This window comes from Hippocampus bargibanti, linkage group LG13 (assembly GCF_051943395.1).
Source record: "Hippocampus bargibanti isolate YZ-2025 linkage group LG13, ASM5194339v1, whole genome shotgun sequence".
NCBI classification, from domain to species: domain Eukaryota; kingdom Metazoa; phylum Chordata; class Actinopteri; order Syngnathiformes; family Syngnathidae; genus Hippocampus; species Hippocampus bargibanti.
The window spans coordinates 8,627,675-8,642,371 of NC_142746.1; the positions used below are offsets into that span (position 1 = coordinate 8,627,675).

The 14,697-nt window shown below is 40.3% G+C and overlaps 1 protein-coding gene across 5 annotated transcripts in view; it reads right to left on the minus strand.

The window, feature by feature from the left end:
* Positions 1-14,697, minus strand: part of ehbp1 (EH domain binding protein 1) — a 123,913-nt gene that overhangs the window by 35,193 nt on the left and 74,023 nt on the right. For 3 of the 5 annotated variants that reach the window (XM_089011954.1, XM_089011953.1, XM_089011956.1), the window contains 2 exons: positions 3,374-3,524; positions 1,309-1,524 (listed from right to left, as the gene is read on the minus strand). In XM_089011954.1, coding sequence (XP_088868080.1) covers positions 1,309-1,524; positions 3,374-3,524 — 367 coding nt within the window. The remainder of the gene's footprint in view (positions 1-1,308; positions 1,525-3,373; positions 3,525-14,697) is intronic. The other 2 variants (XM_089011958.1, XM_089011957.1) reach the window with 1 other exon arrangement.

Genomic DNA, 14,697 nt, shown 5'->3' on the forward strand with positions numbered 1-14,697 from the left:
TCACATTCATAGAAGACATTTTTTTTCCACCAAAAGTGAGTTATTGGTACTCTCGATAAGAGTCCAAACGTTATATAGTGTGTTAGATTTGACTGTTTTTTACGACCACTATTGCTACGCATGTGATATTTTATTGCACTTTTTCCCTCAGCTGCATCACCGTCAGAATGCCACTTGCAGGGAAGGAGTGGCAAGCACAGCAGTCCTGCCAGGTTGCAGCGCGGTGTGAAGGGACATGAAAGAGGAGCAGGGAGAGCTTTCCGTGTGTCACGTGCCAATTGATGCATTCATGACACCGGACTACATTTCACCTTGTTGATATTCTCGTACATTTAATGGAGGAATATTCCTACCAATATTTGTGCAACATTGCTACTCTAAAATTGATGCACTGTGAAAATGAACTTGATCTATTTTCATTGTAGTTGTCTTTGAGCATCGTACATTTCTCAATGGTCATGTATAAATCAAGTAATTATGACATTAAAGGAAAAAAAAGCTATAAATTATACTTTTTGATTACCAGGGGAAGAAATTAAACATAACACAATATAATACAATATAAATAATCAGAATAGTAATAATTATTAAAAAATATTATTACAAATAATTGAAATTGTATTTTTGAATTAAATTAAAAGCACCAAATACTTGATGTATTCTTTCGGGCTGACTTTTTAATGATCTTCTTAATGGTGTAAAAGTGTCTTTTTTGCCAAGATGCCAAATTACGATCATTATTGGAAGATATGTTTTAAGATAGTATTTTAAGACACTATTTGTATTTGTATAGATTTAAAAATATTTTCCTGGCAATTCTTATTGAGCTATTCGGGGGGTTATTGGTATGATATCTTCACACGTCAATGAATTCAACAGAAAAAGACTATTTTCTCATGACTGCATGCATGCAAGTTAAGAGCATCATTGATAGACAATTATGTTGTTGTTTTTCCCGTCGCTCAGCCTGATCATCACTTTATTTCCAACTTTTTAATTATTAAGTTCTTTGAGAATACAAAGGCGACTAAAGTGTCTGACATCAATGCGGAAGCAGCAGCCAACAATAACAACAAAGGAGCACAGATAGTGAACTTTAAAGACTGTGTATTGTTTTCATGTCTTTTATGGAGCCTCGTCGACCAATCACAGAACAGGTAAAGACCAAAACATGAACGAACATTTTTTGACTAAAAAGCGCTTTGCATCCCTAAAACTACATATGTGAAAGAAAAGTTAATACTTGAGTGTGGAAAAAGAAGCACTAGAAAGCAAACAGTGTAGCACAGCAGCAGCCAGCAACTTTACCCAAGGATATTAGTTCAGAGCTAGGGTTAGTAAGCTCCAGATGGCCCCGGCTGCAGCTGGATAGAGCTGGGAGAGGCGCCTCCAGCGCGTCGGCTGCCATCGCAGACGTAGAGGCTGCGTTGTCAACAATGTCACCCTCTACGTCGAAGTCCTCACCCTTATTGCTATCAAGGCCATCATCGCCATAGCAACCCTCTTCTCCATCATCGAACATGTCTGTGAGTTGTTAGTAAAGCGGGACATGATAAGGAGAAAAATAGGACCAATAGTAAAGAAGGGAAATTTGTTAGTTTTAGAACATTCAGCCAGCTTCGTCTGTCAGAGGTTCACAATGGTCACAAACAATCCATTTCAGAGAACAACTTCAAAATCAACTCAGCTCCTAAAAGCAAATTTAGAAGGAGGAAATTTGGTCTGGATAACTTTCATTCTGGGAAAAAAAAAAAAATCTCTACGGCCCATGGTCGAGGCTACACACAAAGTTTGATCTGGAGGTTGGAAGTAGCCATTTTAAAATAATTAAAGCCATTTCCAGAAGTCATTTAGATTTTTACCCAAATATTTAGAAAATTAAATCCCGAAGTATGGGGTGCCCTGTAAACTTGAAATTTGGTAGGCATGTCTATCACTATTAGACCTTCTATCACTATTAGACTATATTGGTCTTCCACTTGTGTTTGGAGCCACCATGTTAAGCTCCTTTCAGCCCATTTCCAGGGATGCGTAAATAATAATATTCCTACGGAACTTAAATTGACATTGCTCAATTATGAAAATCAGGAGTTTAAATCAGGTGGAGCATGACAATAACGTTTGATGACTTAACATAAAAAAATGACAATGAGAGAGAGACAAACAATCACAGCGTTTTCAGCATGTTTTTTTTCTCCAAATTCTTACTTAATTTGCTAGCCGCGATGCGCGGCGTGCTTGCAAGTGGCCCAGGCTTAATTAAAGGCGCTAGAATTGGAAAGTTTCTTTGCAGGCAGAAACACGGGAGGGTGGCGGCGGCTCGGCTGAGTGGCATTCAAGGAGAATGCGAGAGTGAGAGAGAGAGAAAGAGGGAGGCTAGGATTAAACCGTTCTGCTCGGCAGGCCTTGTGTAACGCAGCCCACAGCACTTTTCCTCTTCCCCATCCTTCCTCTGTCTCCATTTTTAATGAGATCAACAATTAGCACAATTCAGTGACGCTGAAGGTGCAACTAAATCAATCGCCATCATGGACGTACGTTGTTTTGCTCTTGATTCAAGTCGCCTTTTTTTGCTTTGTCCTCCTAAAGAAGAGCGCATGTCCGCCGCAATGGTCCAGAGGAAGTTCCAAATGCTTTGCTCAAGGACACTAGTCAGTGGACAGTTGGGATTCAAACAGTCTGATCTGACTGACAGTTTACACAGACAAATGAGTGCTGATACCATACCAAATAGGAATAAAGGGTATTGAGTAGTTTGACAATGTTCCACCATCCCTGAAAAGTGCTTGCATACCCCAGTTTAGTAAACAATGGTGTAAAACTTCAAAATACTTTCCGAACTGTGAAAAGAGTTTCCGTCGTCCTTGATCCTAACGACACTTTTGATGTAACACCCATACCCATCTTGTCCATCATCTTGCATAATAAACATGCCCGAAAAACAGAGGGGTTTATCGTTAACATATCGGACACAAGCGACGATGGCAAAGGCTTTGATAATGCTAATCTTCATAATACCCCATCATTTGTAGGAAAATGGAAAGCAGCAGGGAGTGTCAATGGCAGAGCTTCACAGATCCGACAGGTCGGCTATTAGACAGCTTGGCTATTTGGAGGCTAAAATGGCATTGGACTGTGCTGTGTTGATTAACAATTACCGCGTGATCCAGACCCACGGTTAGCGCAAAATGACATTTTGTTGTTTTTCTTTGAGGATTAGCAGAACCCCTTGAGAGAGCATAATAGCAATGTGTGCTTACAGTGTTAGCATAGCAAGTAGCAGACTTGTGTGTGTGTGTGTGTGTGTGTGTGTGTGTGTGTGTGTGTGTGTGTGTGTGTGTGTGTGTGTGCGCGCGCGCTTGCATGTCCTAACCTCCAGCCAGGCCAGAAGCCTTGCCACCCTTCAAAGTATCGCCAGTTGAGACGTCTAGGTTCATGTCTGACATCTTGACTCCAGATCGAGCTTCTGCGATCAGTTGCCTGGCTCGCTCACGTAGCTGACGCCGCCGCTCGGCATCTCGTTCCTGTGCACAAAAACATGAGCAATTTCATCAAATGATGTCAAGGTTAATTTGTCAGGAAAGTGATTGTATTTCAGCATTGAAATTCCAAATGTCTTGCTAGGCAAAACGTTTTGGAAAATTCAAGGCGTGAAGGCATTTTCCTTTTGAAAAAATGACGTTTGGTAAGCTTGCCTTACAGTGAACGGACCAACAAAAAAAAGCCCCAAAGAGCCATATCAAAATAAAATAAAACAAATCTGAAAGTCTGCCGTTTTAGAATGAGATACCATTTTAGTCTCACTCCACCCAATTCCAGAGTCAAAGTTGTTTCAAGGATTTTGTCCAATTTGATTGCTTCTAACTCTGTCTAAAGACGGACAATGTTAAACTGAATGGCAAAGTTTTACAACGTGAACAAAACAAACAATATTTTTTGGTCCCATATGTGAGCTGACCGCCAATATTTGTCATCCCAACTGGTTGATTAAAATATCTTTTCACTGTTATCAATCAAAATGGCTACCCCTCTGACTATTTTGGTGGTTTTAACTACTCCCACCACTAGGGGCATGGCACTGCACTGTAATACAATCACTGGGGGCAGAATATTTTGAGAAGGTTTTAAGAAAATCATAGAAGTATTTTGGAGATACTTACTCCCAAAGGCAACAAATCCTTCCAAATTGATCTCAATGGGCCAGATAAAATAGACAACATTTAATACGTCTTGCTGGGAGTCTTAATCAAAATGACCACTTGTTGCCAACACAAACACGCACAATAAATACATATGCGGTATCGAGCCATCGATGTCAGCCTCATGTCAGGAATGCCATCTTTGGCTCAATGTGATTTAACTGATAACAAACGCGCACGCTGTGTGAGCAAACACTTAAATGGCAGGTAAATAATGAGCATCCCGACAAGCACACATCAGCGCCCACATCATGGTGTCTGTTTTTAAAAGGCAAAGATGTGGTGCAAAAGTAAACAGAGCATATTTACCACAATAGATTTGACGCATTTTACGCACACACTATAGGCGCCGAAACCGCCTGAAGTTACTAACTCTCGAGAAGTAACTTCTCTCTGCCTGTGGTTTCCTATTAATCAGGTTTCTCCATATTGAAGCAAGGCTTTTTTTCCCTCCTCTCTCATTTTTTTAAGGTGCCCGCCTATTCAAGCGAAGCTTCCATTTATCCATTAACAAAACAAGCAGCGCCCCGCTAATGAGCTACATCTCTCCATTTCCATGTCAATTGTTTGTTTGTAGCCATTGTCGGTGCCGGGGACAATGGAGCGGCATTGTTGAGGCAGGCAACTTTAATGCACTCTGTGAGAGTGTGTATGTGTGTGTGTGTGTGTGTGTGTGTGTGTGTGTGTGTGTGTGTGTGTGTGCGTGTGTGTGCCCAAGGGGATCCCCGAAGGGAGATGGGAACAGACCTTTAAAGAGATAATGATACACACACATTAGGGAAATAGGGGGAAAGAAAGACTAAAGAATTAAAAGTGAGAGAAGACAATCACAAGTGTAAAATTAAAAAAAAGTTGGCAGTGTGAAGGAGGGTGGTTGTCAGGTTAACAAATTAAAAGAAACAAAATAAATCAAGACAATACATTTAATAGTCAAATACAGTTTTGAATAATCAAAACTTTTTTTGCTACAAACTTGAAAGGCTCCAATGACTTTATTTAAAATATTCTTTATATTTCCATCTAATTTTCCTGAAAAAATATACTGTACTTTTGAGGCCCTTTGATGTGTTTTTCTTCTTACAAAATATAAATCGACAAAAATCCTGTGTAAACCGGCAAAGGCGACTGACTGCAATGTTGAATTTGTGTTTTTTTGCCAGACTACTGTTCAAAAGCAAGTGGACTTGAGTTTGACAACCAGAAGACGGCTGTGATAGGCTCCAGGCGGCCTGAGACCCAAGGGATGGACAGATTTGATGCTAACGCAAGTTTTGAAGGCTTCAACAATAAACATTAGTGCCAGGTGACTTTCCAAAAAAGGCTGAGCCGTTAAGTCTTTAATATAATTCTGCTCACATTAAAGAAAATAACACATTTGCGCTATCAGATTAATGTGTTTTTTGTGGTCAGTTTTGTTCCAACTGAAGGAAAAAAATAAATAAAACAGTTGACTATTTGGGGCAGAGTGGATGAGGCCATACCAGGACATCATTTTTGAAACGCATATGTGTCATGGTATGCAGGGTGGTGATGGTGGTTGTGGATCCCAAAAAAAGCAGGCAGGAGGGAGCAGCAGGATGTATTTGACAAATTGTATTAAAATAAAGTCAGCAGGAACAAAATCTAAAACATCAAAGTAATTCGAACAGAAGAGTACAAAGTATCAAAGAAAGCCATGAGTAAAAATCTGCCAAAATGAAACAAACCTGACAGGGTGAAGAAGCAAACACATACACAGTACAATGCAATGACCCGACCCCGAATGGTCGTGCTGGGAGTCCTTTTAACTGCCACTGATTAGGACGACCAACACCTGTGCAACTGAGGGCGGGGCCATCAGCACTATCCGTTGGACGCCAACCAGATCGTGACAATATGACATGTTTTTGGTTTTAGGAAGGATATAAGACAAGCAACAATAACTGACAAAAGCATTCTGAAAATAATTTTAATGCGGCATTCCTCCAGGCTGTATATTAGATCCTCAATTTAACTCATTCACTACCAGACGTGCAAAGGTGTGTCGACTCTAGTGCCAGGGTTTTTGTCATTTTCACTTAAATTGCAGGAAACACAGAATATTGACTTTTAGGACTACGTAGACATTTAATTCAGTGTAAGAAACCTTAGACTCTCTTCTTTCATCAGAAAAGAACAATTAATCCCTAAATTACATGGGTCTGGATTTAGCTGAGCTTGAAATGAGGGTGGCTGTCCAAAATACAATAAAATACATACATATTGATGTATATAATAATAATAATAATAATAATAATAATAATAATACATTTCATTTCAAGGACACTTTACAGCGCTTTAACAACAGCTGGAGCTGTAACAAAGCGCTAATATGAACAAAAGACAAATACTGCCCCCCGTGGAAAGCAAAAACATTGCCAGAGGTCTGACCAACCAGCGCCTTATCGGAACCCCCCGCAAGAAAAACAAAAACCCGAATAAATTCGGGAATGGCGCTCCACATCACACTTTTCAAATCCCGAATAAATTTGCGAATGGCAGCCAATGAGTTAATAAGGATGCTTTTGCCGCTGTATAGTTGAAAAGGGCATTTTCACAGTTGCAAGTAATACATTATTATCCGTTTTTTTCCTTCCATTGAAAGCAAAGTAGTCTGAACTTTGATTTAGTATGCAAAAAGCTTCTCTCAACAGAGACAAAAGTCAAGCAACAGCGGTATACGACTGATTCATGAATAAACATGAGTCGTCTTTTCTATTTCTCATTTTTGTATTCCCTTGCAAAAAAACGACTTTCCGTCTTTTGCTTGTTGTAATTATCTTGCATTTGACTATGTTTTTCATGCGGCTTTTATGAGTGTAATATGATAAACGCCAATGTCACGGGCGGCGGGCCTCCTGGCAATGAACTGATTGCAGATACGAACACAACCAGCATGTTTAAGGGTAGCAATAAGCATATAGCGTGGGTACCCCAAACACGATGGGGAAAAAACACTATGTTGTATTTTTTGGTGTGCAATTCCGGGGGGGAAGCAAGATGGGGAAATTGACTGTGTCTGTCCAGGGGCAAGGATTAACTCGTAGGGAAAAAAATACATTTGACTTGCGCCACCCAAGCTCAGTCAGCTATAAAGACGCTGATTAGAAAATAAGAGAACGCGTATTGGGACACTATATTGGAAAGGACAACATGCTATCTCGGGTAAGAGGTCTGAAAAACACTGATTCAATGAAGACAATGTTGCTTTTAACACGTGATTGTCATACAAACATGCGGTATCGAAAGAGCACCCCAATGTCAGTTACAACAATGACAGAAGAAGTGGAAGTGAAATTCTGACACGAATGACCACTTTTTCCTCAATTCACAATATTATAATCAACATTTGATGCCATGTGTTATCTGTATCAAAAGACAAGCAAACATCATCTGCAACTTGTGACAATTTTTGTCTGGGGTTACCTGCTTTCATTTGGGCAAATACTTGCGTAAAAGCTTGAGCTTAAGTATTCATACCAAATTGACTGTTCAATCAAAAAATAAATCAGATATCACATAATGGAAAGCTAATCAAGAAGAGATCAAACACCACCTTGTGGATGGTAAATGAGTGAAATTAGCCCGTTCACACTAATTGTTTAACTCATTCACTGCTAGACATGTGCAAATATTTGTCCACTCCTGCGCGAGGATTTTTGTCATTGTCACCCAAATTCCAGGACTCACAGAATATTGAGGTTTAGGCCTAAATAAATAGGAATAATAATAATAATAATAATAATAATAAAAAAAGCGGTACAGAAAATGGATGGATGGATACTAATACTAATACTAATAATATAATAAAATAATAATAATACATTTCATTTATAAGCGCCTTTCAAAACTCTCAAGGACACTTTACAGCCACATGATTTTTTTTGTGTGCGGGTGAGAAGCGGCAGCCATTCACGCCAGCCTTCACTCTACCCGGAAGTAACACAGCAGCAAAGTTATGAAAGGAAGAGGAAAGAAAGGAAACAAAAAAACTAAACAACAAATAACATGACAAAACAAAGACACAGATAGTCATTCAATCTTCAGTACTTGCTGTACCCTCGTCGTGACATAAAGCAGTTCTAGATGGAAGAGGAGAGGATCAAAGTATCCTTTTCAGCAGTGGATCAGGGACGTCATGGTGGAATGTGCACGTCTACTATAAGCTAGTGTCCTTGAGAGCTTTGAAAAGTGCTTATAAATGAAATGTATGTTTATTATTATTATTATTATTATTACAGTAAAGTCTCGTTATATCGATATCGGTTATATCGATAGTACTGCTTATTACGATACTATTTCTATGAACGCAAGGAGAAAATTACATGCCCGCAGGATCGGATATATCGATAGTCCGGTTATATCGATATTTTTTTCTGACTCACGAGAATATCGATATAACGAGACTTTACTCATCTCATCTCATCTCATTTTCCGTACCGCTTATTCCTCATTAGGGTCGCGGGTGAAAGGAAGAGGAAAGAAAGGAAACAAAAAAACTAAACAACTGTAAAGGTTTACTGTATTATTATTATTATTATTATTATTATTATTATTATTATTATAAATGTTGAAAGCAAACACGCAGCTGTAGCATCCATTGACGAAAAGAGATTGTCTCACATCTCCTGTTCCACATAAATCTGCTTCAATTCCAAGCCGCAACAGTTCCACATACGCATCGGCGCTCTGCGCTGACGCTCCTTTCTTCTTATCGCGGGTTCCTCAAGCCATGCATCCATCCAGCCGCAGACTGTCCAACAGCACTGACCTTTCCGCTGAACAAAGCGGGGCTGTGATGATGCTGCCCATTACAAGCGCTAAAAAGCACCTTCGCCCCAGAGCTGTCCAGCGATGACAGGTCAAATGGTACCAACATTCCTCCAATTCAAAAATAGTACTGGCATATTCATGCTGCCGAAAAGGCGCAACCGCTCACAACAGTCTCCTCCTTCATGAATGTCGTGGCCAAAAATGCTGAAAAACAATCTGTATCCGTTCCACATGACGCACAACAACAAAAAGTGACAAAAGACAACAAAAAAACATTCAATGCAGCGTAAGAAACCTTAGACTTGCTTCTTTCATCAGAAAAAAAGAGAACATTCCTAAATTCTATGGCTCTGGAGTTATATGAGCTTGGAATTGGGACGGCTGTCCAAAATACAATGCAATACATACATATTGATTTATATCACGCTTTAACAGCAGCTGAAGCTAGAACAAAGCGCTAAAATGGAAAAAGGGAAATGCTTCCCTTTGTGGAAGGGGAAAACATTGCCAGAGGTCATGCCACTGTCTTACCGGCACCCGAGCAAGAAAAACCAAAACTCGAACAAATTTGGGAATGTCGCTCGACGTCATATTTTCAATTCCTGACTAAATTCGGGAATGGCAGTCAATGAGTTAAAAAGAAAAGAAAACAGACATTGAAAGACAACTTAGATGTGCAAATCTCCCGCTCAAAGCTAACCGGTCTACAACTGATTTGATCAAGGTAAAAAAAAAAACGGAAAAAAAGATGAGAAAACCCGGTGGTCGGTGGGAAACACTGGACCAAGAAAGGAAACACAGTGAGAAAAGAGATGTTTTGTGAATGGAAAGAGCGAGAACAATCCTGTCTGTCGTTGACCGCTGGGCAGCTCCAGGGGGAAGAGGGGCTAAACGCTTGAGTGCGAGACTGAGAAAAAGGGCTCCTCGGTGGGCTTGGCGTCTGGACGACAGCTCCTCTCTGCTCTGGAGGTTTCCTCTCTTTCCATTTTATTATTATTTTTTAAACAGCAGAAGGTTTGGCGCCTTAGTTGCTCTTTTTTCTGTGCGCGGAGGGCATGCACTGCTAGCTACGTACAGATGCTGGCGTGGGCACGCGGCGGATGCCACACATCCGCACACAATCACGTACTGGAAAAGGGGGGTTGCCAACCTCCCAGATAGGCCAGCCAGTCTGGCGACCAGTCATGCAGGTCGAGACATTTGTCATGACAGGCTAATTCACGGTCGAGAGGTGCTTTAGGTCTCTATCTCGCCTACCCACACAAACCACGACGACGCGCGCACGCGCGCACACACACACACGCTGACGTTACACACATGCCTGGTTTCCTTGATATGGTTCAATTTAAAAAAACAATTACCCCCAACTGAATTGCAATTATAGAGCACTTTAGAACAACCGCCGCAGTACACAAAGTGCTGTACATGAAGCAAATATCTTATATACAACAATAAACAATAAAAACAATAAACAAAGACTGTAGAAAGTACAAAGACATAAAAATCAAGTGTGAGTCATGATGAGTCAAAAGCCAAAGAATACAAGTTAGAGACAAGTTTTGTGTCGTGAATTTCTGTATCGTGTAAACGGCACAGAAAAGGAGCATGGCTGATATGATCCAGTATTTTTCCCATTTTTAGCTATAGTAACACATAAGTGAGTCAAAAATAAGTTTGATAAAAGAGGACACCCAGAAGACGAACTTTGTTTTCATGTTATTGTGACATCAAGTAGACGCCTCGAGAATGGCTGCCTTTATAGCAGTTGCCATACATTTTTTATTCTTCTACTTTCTTCCCAGCATAACATTGCTTTGATGAATATTCGTAGTTTTGAGACCATGCCTGGAGCCGAACCAAATGTGTGGAATAGTAGCATCGGTTCATAATGTGGTAACACCCCATTTCAGCCAACAACATTATACAATGATAACTTCAGTTTGTATGACAAACTGAAATGTCAAACGTTAGTAAACTCATTCATTGCCATTCCCGAATTTATTTGGGTTTTTTCTTGCAGAGGGGTGCATTTGAAGCTTCGGTCAGACCTCTGGCAATATTTTTCCCTCCCACTTTCAATGCAGATAACTCCACAGCCATGAAAGTAAGCTCGACGTAAACTTGTTTTTTTGTTCTTTTTCTGATGAAATAAGAGAGTCAAAGCCTTACACTTTCTTCTTACTTATGTCAAATCAGCTTTCCCCATTGAAATGAATGGAGATCATTTTAATCCATTTCTGACCCTCAAAAACGTCAAGAAAAGTGTAACGTTTTGAATTTGAGAAATGGCACTGTACGATGATGTACTTTATAAAACCATACAGCCATTGTGCAATTATAGCATTTAAAGAATTGCGTTTGCTAACCAGGCCACCACTATCCCGCCTTGTATTTTTATTTATTTATATATTTAAAACATATGACATTGTTAATTTTGTTTCACAAGTATTAACTCATTCATTGCCTGACGTGCAAAAAGGTGTCCACTCCAGTGCCAGGGTTTTTGTCATTGCCATTCAAATTCCAGGAGTGGAAATATTTTTGCACATCGTCTGGCAGTGAATAAGTTAATATTCTGGCGAGTTAATTTCTAGCTGTAAAAATGTGTCCGTAAATGGGAAACAAATGTTTGATGAAGTTGAACCGGAAATTTTCTGCATACGGAGGTCATACCAGAGCTGTTAGGGATGGGACAGCAATTAGTATGAAAAGGTAGATCAAGATCAAACTTGGTGATCAGTGGGCTGTTGCTTCATTGGCTTATTGACTTTTTTTCTGGAAGCCTTTTCCTGACAGCGGTAAACTTTTAGCTTTTATGAAAATCAGGAATGATAAAATGGTCCTTAGTGTTTGTAATAGCACAAATGACTACATTCGAGACCCGACTGAAATGAAGTGACGTGAACTCAATGACTGATGCCACTGGTGTTTTCTAGCTGTGATAAACAGCTGATGGAATACATTCCATGTTTGTTTTTATGACGTTTTCCTGTCATGGTCAAAATTTGATGTACATAGCCGCTATCATTTTAATGAATGCGTGCGTCGGCTCTATTGATAGGCGCACAGTACAGTGGGTCTTCTTTAATTCTTTATCAAATGCATTGATCGCCGTGGGCTCCACCTCGCGCGCCCATTGATCCGCGCACTCCGTCTGGAGGCGGACGATAAGCTCCCCCTTTTGGTCTCCCCCTCACCCGCTTTTTTTTTTCTTACCCCCGTTTGGTGTGAAAATGGACTCATGAAATTTTTGCTCCATTTGAGTGTTTGTCAGCAGTGCATCTGTCTTTAATTTGAGCCGTGACAATTCTGACGTCAGGCAAATGCGATGCTGATTTTGCAGTTTGTAATCCATTGCATACAATATTTTGTTGCTCTGAGAAATTTCCGTTCAATATGTTATATATAATATAGGCATTTTTAACATCTAGTTAAACACCCTTTTTAATATGCAGTATTTTGTTCCGTTATTGTCAGAAGCATCAGATGATAACTTCAAACCAAGGTTACCCACCACGGCATATATTTTTAGACATTAGTAGAATAATCGCTCATCTCTGCCACTCCCTCTTAAAAATAAGAGGGTATGAAAAAGTTGGCGAAAGGCTTCATATCAAAATTAACTATGTCTCCTAAAGCACACAAAACATATTCATCAAGCAATAATAAAGACCAAATATGAAACTCTGGCCTTGTGTGTCAGTACTTGACAAAGGACACTTGCGCAGAATGACGGGTCGAACAGGATGCGCACATCAACACAAAAATATGTCAGCGGCAGGTGAGCGAAATGCTTTGCCCTTTAAACAGATGTGATCATTGCCTCGGAGCAAGGTGGAAATAAACACGAGGTGAACTTTGTGGGCCGTACGGGTAAAATGTAAACGGCTATGTGCTGTGAAATAACACAAATATTGACTTTTTTATGCTATTTTTTAACATTATAATATGATAAGGAGAAAAAAAAGACACAGAATTTACTGATTTTGATTGGTGTGGTACCAAACTGAGAGATTGGAACCAAAACTTGGCACAACATCATTTAAAGACTTGCTATTTGAGGTTGTGCATTGTACATTTCTTATTGTACAGTGTCCGTCCATTTTCAGCCGGCAACGCAACGCTGCCGACCGACCTTTGCCGCCCGCCGGGCACCCGCCGAGCCACCAAAGGGTTAAAGTCAACTTTGAAGGCAAAAATCGTTTATATCAGGCTGGTAAATATCGGCATTGTAGTATCGGAGAATTTTAACAAGTACTGTACAGATACATGGTATGGCATTTCGTCTTTCTCTGAATAAAGTGGCATCAGTCATACCAGTTCTGTGTAAAAACACACAGTGCCTGTTATTCCCAAACAAAATGTGTATGCGCGCGCTGGTGGGCGTGCCTGTTCTTTTGACCTATGCTCTCCCTCCTGCCATCCCTAATTGTAGCCCACGGTGACTGTTGCTTTCATGTAAGGTCACGCAGGTCTACTCCTCTCACTTTGCTTCCATTGCACTTTCACAAACACTTTTATTCTCTCGATTTCCATTTCCAACCTTGGTTTGCACCGCCACAAAAACAAATAATAAATAAGAATAAGGGAGTCTTGAAATGGATGACTGAGAAGAGAGGTGTCAATCTTAAATGACAACTTGTCGATTTATTAAATTCATTTGAATTTTTTACAATGGTTTTTGAACATAAACTTGTTCATATTCTCTTATTTTAGCCTCTCACTTACTCTCTGATTTCCTTCGTCCTTGATGGAATCACAGATTACCTTTTGCGTTCAATCAACATCAGATATTTGCAAACATCTGCTTTCTAAAAGGTTGGTGATACAACATCAATATTCAAAATGGTTTCTAATTTACTTAAATGCAAACATCATATTCAATTAACGGATGATAGAATTGATTCTAAAAATATTTGATAGCAACAAGCCGTGTGCTGATGTCATGTATGGGTAACGACTGTCTAGTCTGTGTGACTTAAAAAAAAGAGGTTGGGAAAGGTCAAGTCGCACTTTGATTCGAAAAGATGAGAGAAATGAGTCTTGAGTTACAAGCGCGATCGTGGAATGAATAAAAGTTGTATTTCAAGGCACCACTTTATTTGTCCATTTTCTTTTTTTAAGGCCCGTTTGGGGTTAAACTCTTCCCACTTTTTTTGTGACACTCCACCGTTTGAAAGCTTGTTATGCAAATTGCGTCATGTCCAGTTACTTTTTGTCCACGGTGTCTTGTCGCGCTTGAGCTCGTCTTGTTCATTAGCAGACGAGAATAGTAATTTCACAGCGGCGTAGTCATGTTAATTGTCACTGTGATGACGATGTGTCTATGCGTACTTCTTCACCGTGTGTGTGTGTTGAGGACAGACACATTCCTCTATGTTTTCCAGGTAAGAGACTTGCCTGCTCACTGACTCGTTGAGATTCCTATAATTGGGTCGCGTTTGATTTTTGCCGACGTGAGACCCCCACCTCGCTTACACGCCTCCACCCTCTCTGCAGAGGGGACGCCGGGGTCTCCGCCGCGCTGACCCCGGCGGCTCCCCCGCCATCGGCTGCACTCTGAACCTGACTCTGCTGCTTTTCCCGTCATTCCTTTTGTGGCCAAAACAAGAACCTTCCCTCCACCCTCGTGAAATCGTCAGCTTTTTCCTCACCAGCTCCCAAGCACAAGGAGCCTGTGTTGTTTGGGCCAATGGGGCAGTAGTTT